Source organism: Micropterus dolomieu, unplaced genomic scaffold, assembly GCF_021292245.1.
Source record: "Micropterus dolomieu isolate WLL.071019.BEF.003 ecotype Adirondacks unplaced genomic scaffold, ASM2129224v1 contig_1697, whole genome shotgun sequence".
Lineage (NCBI taxonomy): Eukaryota > Metazoa > Chordata > Actinopteri > Centrarchiformes > Centrarchidae > Micropterus > Micropterus dolomieu.
The window spans coordinates 1-7,572 of NW_025730687.1; the positions used below are offsets into that span (position 1 = coordinate 1).

The 7,572-nt window shown below is 39.7% G+C and overlaps 1 protein-coding gene across 1 annotated transcript; it reads left to right on the top strand.

The window, feature by feature from the left end:
* Positions 1 to 905: 905 nt before the first annotated feature.
* Positions 906 to 7,475, top strand: LOC123964319 (melanophilin-like; the record flags this gene model as incomplete). Its single annotated transcript, XM_046041362.1, has 8 exons — positions 906 to 942; positions 2,211 to 2,328; positions 5,306 to 5,527; positions 5,979 to 6,091; positions 6,600 to 6,644; positions 6,965 to 7,023; positions 7,111 to 7,200; positions 7,376 to 7,475. Coding segments are annotated over exons 2-8 (739 nt in total), but the record flags the coding sequence as incomplete, so codon positions are not given.
* Between the last annotated feature and the right edge of the window lie 97 nt (positions 7,476 to 7,572).

Genomic DNA, 7,572 nt, shown 5'->3' on the forward strand with positions numbered 1-7,572 from the left:
TACCAACCGTTTCTTTTGTAACTGTGGTCCCAGCTGCCTTCAGTTGATTCATCAGTTCCCCCCTTGTGGTTTTGGGATGATTCCTCACCGTTCGCATGATCAGGGACACCCCACGAGGCGAGATCTTGTGTGGAGGCCCAGACCGAGGGAGGTTGGCGGTGGTGTGGTGCTTCTTCCATTTCCTGATAACTGCACTGACAGTTGATCTTTTCTCTCCAAGTTGCTTTCCGATTCTCTTGTAGCCCATCCCAGCCTTGTGCAGATCAACAATCTTGTCCCTGATGTCCGTAGAAAGCTCTTTGGTCTTGCCCATGGTGGTGATGTTGGATGCTGGTTGTTTGGGTGTTGACAGGTGTCTTTTATACAGGTAACGAGGTGAGGCAGGTGTATTTGATGTAGATAATTGGTTGGGATTGGGGCTGTGTCTTAAAGAAAGACTAACTGGCTTGTAGGAGCCAGAATACTTGCTGTTTGGTAGGGGGTCAAATACTTGTTTTTCCTCATCAGATGGTTATCAATTTTTATAAATTCATATGACGTGATTTTCTGGATTTTTCTTGGGGATTCTGTCTTTCACTGTTAGAATGTACATATGATTAAAATTGTAGATTGTTGCATTCTTTGTAAGTGGGCAAACCTGCAAAATCAGCAAGGGGTCAAATACTTATTTCCCCCACTGTAACATTTAAAGTGTTATATATATCCAAATCACTTTACTTCTTTAATTACGACTTTATCTCAAATTTAACTTCAAAACATAACAACTTCTTTCTCTACTGTTCTGATTTGTTTTCACCAGAGTGTGCTTCAGTGTGTAGTTGAGTGTTTCTGTGTGTAGTTGTTGTTGTCATGAGAACGGTCGTCATGTGATCAGCTGATTGTCTCAGTTTAAACTCAGCCAGACGTTTCATCAGTTTCAGCCTGAACACACAGAAACACACGGTGAGTCTTTATTCTTCTCTTTAATTTCATTTATTACATCAGATTAACATTTATTAAATCTCAATACATCTCATTACATCACTGTACAGCGCATTAAAACTTCATTGGAAACTGATTTAATTCAGTCAGTAGCTTAAAGTTTCTGTAAATATCGAACAAAAATGCATTTAAATCTTTATACTCACACATTTGTTCATTAATTAATGTTCAATCTGTAAAATGTCAGATTTCATCAAAAAACCTCCCACATCATTTGAACAGAAGAAATTCCAACAAACGGTCTGCTTCTTTTAAAGGTTTTAATCAGCTGTTTAGTTTTAAAATCCAGTCCATGTTAAAGAAGATATTTATGTAATAAACATGTTCCTTTGTTTTTAAAGTAAGGGCATCAGTTATTGATGGCATCAGTTGTGTAACATGTTTAAGGGTGTGGTGACAAAGTGTAGCTTAAAAGCAGATCTCACACTGTTTTATATTACAGCAGCATTAATGCTCTGACCTCAGGTCTGCTACATTATAAGAGACAGTTTGAATTTAGTTTTTAAAAAGTATTTTTAAGGCTCCAACCTGAAGGTGGAGGTACTACTTTATTCTTCTTTATTACTGGATCCTTTCATTTGTCAGGACTGAACTATGAGTCAAATAAAACCGGTAAAAGAATCAGTCTTTAGTTGAGCTAGTCTGAACTGGTGGAGCTTTGAAACCAGTAATGAGGGCATGTTTCTTTAATGGATCAGAAGTGAAAAAGGAAACACTGATGTTTAAAATAAGATTTATTAAGATTTAAGAAATTTTATAAAAACAGTATGACGTTTCAAAGTGAGTCATTTTTCTAACAGAATAAATTCAGTCTTAATACAAAAGAAAAGCTTCGTGAAACATAAAACGCAGCTTTGTTTGTTTCAGCTCGCATGTTTTCTGCCTGACGTAGTCTGGTATGACCAGGAGCTAATGGTGGCGAACGTTAGCATACCAAGTAGAAACTGTTTCTGACACATCACTGACTTGTTTTCTAATTCTGCTGCTGTTCCAGATAAAATGATCAACGTTTTGTTGGTTTCACCATAAATGTAAAGCCATAATTCATCTATTCATTAAATGTTTTGTTTTCAAAATGTTTTTACTGTTTTTTTAATAAATTGTTTTCATGAAGAATTTTAGCTGTAAAAATTGTTTTTTACAAAATTTTGAAATCTTTCTCTTAACATAACATTTCGCCACTTAACACAATTGTTAGATTAAAGCACTAGTTTGCTGTCTTGTTTCAGTGGACGTCATGGAGCGTAAACTGGATCTGTCCCGTCTGACAGACGAAGAGGCCAAACACGTCTGGGAGGTGATTCAACGAGACTTTAACCTCCGAAAGAAAGAAGAGGAAAGACTCGGGTAAGCTTGTCTGTCTGTCTGACTGCCCTGTAGAGGTTTGCCTTCTGCTTGTTTATCAGGATACTTGATATACCTTATTATTTGTATCCCAGCATGCATTTCACGTGAGCCAGCGGTGATGGTGGAGGACTTCAGTCAGACTCAAAATGTTCATCCGTGAACTGTTCTGTCACTTTGTTCAGTTCTAACATGTTGAAATTGTCCTCCTGGAAATTTCACTCACATGTTTTGGGAGATGCTAGCCAGGTGAGAGCTTCCAGTCACTGTCAATGTGATGACGGACCATCCTGAGCATAAAGCCAATGTTTAGTGTCATTAGACAGTTTAACAACAGAGTTGCTCTGTGAGGCAAATGTACAGATATCAGCACAGATACATAATCAATAAACAGATATATGTATATATATATATTAAACATGTTGCTATGTCAGTGTTGCTCAGTCCCACAGTGACGTAAGTGTTTGTGACTGTTTCTGTAAATCGACTGCTTCATGTGAGTTTTGCAGGAATGTAAGCGTGAAAGACGTCGTTGTTGTTTCAGTCGATCACGACTCGGTCACACGCACCAGAGTCTGCAGCAGGAAACAAAACGCTCTGTGTTCCTCACTAAACACTGCAAGTCCCATCAGCCCCGGGGGCAATACACACCCAGAGAAACAGAGGAAACAGCTGGAGAGACAGCTTACAATTAAACTAAAGGAGTGAAATCAAGACGAGTTTTCCTGTGAGAGAGGTCTGAATCAGTGTGAGGTAATAACCGATAACTGATGATCAATAACGACATGACTCAGATGCAAAAAGCAGCTTCTGTCTTCAGTCTGAATGAATGAACTGTTCCTCTGTGACTGCTGGAAGCTGCTGATAATCTGATTATAACTGTGAAAATCACATTTCTCCTGAAGAAACACATGAACTCACAGACTGTAGTTTGACGGCTTATTATTTCCAGATAAACACATTTTATAAAGATGAATAGTAAACTAAGCTCTTTGATACAGAAACATTTCAATAACAGACACGTTTGACACAGACACAACTTCCAACTGCATACTAAAAAATCTTAACATAAATACAAATATTATAATGATCCTGAACAGAAAAGTCACAGTGGATGGAATGAAAGAAAAAACTGACTCCAGAGTCATAGACTGATTTTCATAAATGTAAATATATAAATATTCCACAAGAAGGTTCAACAACAAAATTAATGGAAACAGAACTAACTGGTTTCATAGATACAAATATTTCCCAAATGTGTAGATTTGCAGCTTTTCTCTGTTTTACAGTCACTTTGTCACTTTGATACTGATAGCAGGTAGCATTTAGGGGCAAAGAGCTGGGTACTCTCAACTCAGGCAGCCTGGGGGCAGTACAGATGGGCAGAGCTCCTCAGGAGATCAGGCAGGACACCGGCAACATGACTGAAGACCAAGACCAGAGACTGATGGCTGGAGTATGGGACCAGAGGATGGCAACAGAGCAACAGGACAGGACACCGGCAACTGAGAGTTGCTGCAGCTCAGCAGGAGTTGGCCACACCAACAATAGAGAGTCAGACAGGACTTGTGGTACTTTAGTGGAACAGAGCAACTGATTTTTTGGTGCGCCTCTCTGTGGAGGTTCCCAGCAAAGTTTCTGTGGAGCTGGGCTGCAGGACCTCGGCAGCACTAGGTAGTGTGGAGGACAGAGAGACACAACAACGGTGAGAGCCACTTTTCCTTCTGTAAGGAAACTGGAGCCACCTTCCTCGCCAAAGGTGGCTCCAGTCAAGCTGGAGGTGGCTTGAAATGCGATTGCAATTGGGTTTCTACAGATGCGTCTCAGTCTGGCCGCTCACATCATATTTCAAAGTGTCTTTTGAGTCACTTTCAACAACGACGTCAAATCCAAAGTGCATCAGAGTGGCTGATTAAAGTCCCGCTGCTGCTAGCAGAGCGGTATGGAGAACAATCCAGAGAAATAGGCTACTTCTAATAAGTCGTTATCACAGCAACCTATGCAGAGAGGTTGGTGCTGTCTGATCTGATCACAAGCAAATAACAGTGCAGACAGTCAGTCTCTAAGATCTGATCTGAGAAACGAATCTTGTTAACTGAACTCATTCAATGCTTCTTGAGAGCTTCTTTTTTGCCATTTCATTTTAAATTCAGGTCCATCCAGGATCCTAAAATATCTTTAATGTGTTGATTAAACTTTCAGCATCACGAGTGAACCAGAAGTGAAGTCAGTGAGTTTGAAGCTTCTATCTTTTATTCTTAGAAGAAGCATCTTTAATGAGGAATGTGATTTGTTCTTCCAGCAGTATGATGTCAGCATGATGTGAATGTATGTGACAGTGAATTACAGCAGATCCACTGAGTTTAGTTCTGTATGTGTGGCCTGTGTGGATGTTTTCAAACTGTGGTTCAGTTCCCTAGAGGTGGACGTTCAGGTTTAATGATTCAGTCACATGAAACACTAAACAAACTGTTCTTTCACAAGATGTTCAGCTGCTGCACCATCTGTTCCCTGAGACTCTGTCAGCTGTTCATTTATAACTTTAAATAATTCATAGTTTGAAGGAAAGTTTGACAGTGAAGAGGCTGACTGGAAACAGGGGTTATAACATGATGATGTTCAGTTCTGCAGCCTCTGTCTCTGGTTTCTAAGCTGGTTACTAGACGTTTGTTCTGGATGGACATCAGAGATCATGAAATCCTCAGGAAGTGGAAGTCACACTGAATAAATCAACATGTGTAACGACTGTGTGTTCAGATCAGACTGAGTTATGACTCTGAGAAAGAGTATCACAAATGGTAGCCTAAGAAAACAGATCAGATAGATTCAGATAGGACCTCAGTTTTAAGAGAATATATCAACTTTATTGACACAAAGAGGGCCACAAAATGTATTAACAGCAAACAATATTTCCTCCGCAGATACAGAAGTGGCTGGAAGATTATGGTCACAGCCTCGTTTCCTCTCTTGTCTCTTGCAGTGATCTGAAGACTAAAATCGAGAAGGAGGATACAAAGCGAGAGCTGCTGGGTACTCAGAGTAAACTGTCTGACTCGCACTGCATCCGCTGCCTGCAGCCCTTTAAGTTCCTGGTCAACAGTAAACGTCAGTGCCTTGACTGCCGCATGTACACCTGCAAGGCCTGCAGCCGCTACAACAAGAAGGAGCACGGCTGGGTGTGTGACAACTGCCGCATGACCAGGTGAGACACCCACAGGTAGGTGTGGGTACTGACAGCACAGGTAAGGAACACATCTGTCTCAGATACACGATACACCAACACATCTAAGAATTCAGACACCAAAAAGAGATCTGTGGTGAGATTGTTGTCATTTTGTTTCCGATAATGATAAACTTTACCCAAAATGGAGCCTGCTCTCACTAGTTATTGTGTATATTAATGTGTTAGCACTAGCTAGCTACCCAGACAACTGTTAATTAACACTGTGCGCTAAAGTATTAGCAATTAAGAGCAAGAAGCCTACTAGTTATTTAAATTAATGTTTCACTATTGTGCTGCAATTTTTGTGTGGAATGTTTGATATGCTAAAGTGTTAGCCTGTAGCTTCATAAAATATAATCTACTTGTTGCTTCAGTGCTCCACCTGTTCAGGTAAAGAGTGGAGTGTTTGTTGTGTTTATACCTGCTGCAGGGTGTTGAAGATCGGCACTGTGGGTTGGTACCATGACAACGTTAGAAACCGCTTCAAACGCTTCGGCAGCGCCAAGGTGATGAGGTCACTGTACAAGAGGCTGAACGGAGACGGTGAGTCTGCCTTGACGTCACTGTTACCTGCAGGACTCACCTGTGTCTGTGGAGGGGCCACATGTGGTCATCAAACCGTCAGCTGAGAAAAACGTGATGTATTTACTGAGTCACACTGAGGCTGTTGAACACCAGCAGACTGTGTTATTGTATTTTAATTAACTTGATTTGTTGTTTGCGAAGGCTCAAATAGATGTCACAGAACATGTTAGTTTTTATAATTCAGTAGGGAACAAATAATGATCATTAAATTAAGATTTATGAACAGAGAAAGATCTATCTGATAATCTGATCCAATCAGATGACCATTCTTCTGTCATCATGTTTATCTTGTAAACATGAACTATTTCTCTGTAGAAAAATATTATTGTTAGTATTACTGCTTATTATAATATGTAGGTCCCGGATACACTCAAGCTGAAACAGTCTGTGTGTTTATCTGAACATATGAACAAATTCAGATGCCAAATGCTACATGCTAATAACACTTCTTGTGTTTCTTCTTTAGGTGGTCGTGATGATGACACTCAGAGTATGCCGGATGTCCGCAGCCGTGAGTCGATGCTGAAACACTTTTTCATCAACAAATAAAGAGTTTGATTCAAGCTACGCACAGAAATTTTCAGTTAACAAAAGACTGGGAGGAAATTAGACTTTAAAGCTTCTTTAAAGCTTAAATCTGTTATCTGCTTTGACTTTGATGTTCAATTATTAAAAATTCTAAGCTTGAACTATATATTGTTTCTATAGATTATAAACACATTTGATATTCATGTTTGCAGCAGTCTTCTGTCTCCAGAAAATCTCAACATTTTGAATTTTTTAAATTCAATGACATGAAGACATGTTAAAAGTCAGTATTTCTACCTGTAGATGTGCATAATGGTAACGAGGATGACCATGGAGAGGCCGATGCTCAGCGCTACAAAGTGGTAACATAAAAATAATAAACTAAATCTTAGGAAAATGAATCAGATGAATCCTGCAGCTTTTAAACTCTTCTTCTTCTTTTCTTTAAGATGAGGAAAAGTAAACGTCTGCTGTCAGTTCATCCTATGGACTTTGACGCTGAGGAATATTTCCCTCATTCGCGACGACCGTCGGTACAGGTACGACAACACCTGAGACGGTTTCGCTGCAGCTCGCTTAATACTGGATAAAATAAAATAAATTGTCCCCATTAGTCACAAAGACACAAAAACATGGGGAAATAGGGCTGAAAAATACCAAAGTCACCATAATGTATCTATGACTAACTGTTTGTATTTAACATGTTTTATGCAGCAGATGCAGGAGGATCGAAGCTACAGGAATGAGGACTGCGACATGTCCAACCACCGAGTAAACCGCAGAAGGAGTCTGGACCGATATGCCATGAGATCTGGTACATACACTCACCTAAAGGATTATTAGGAACACCTGTTCAATTTCTCATTAATGCAATTATCTAATCAACCAATCACATGGCAGTTGCTTCAATG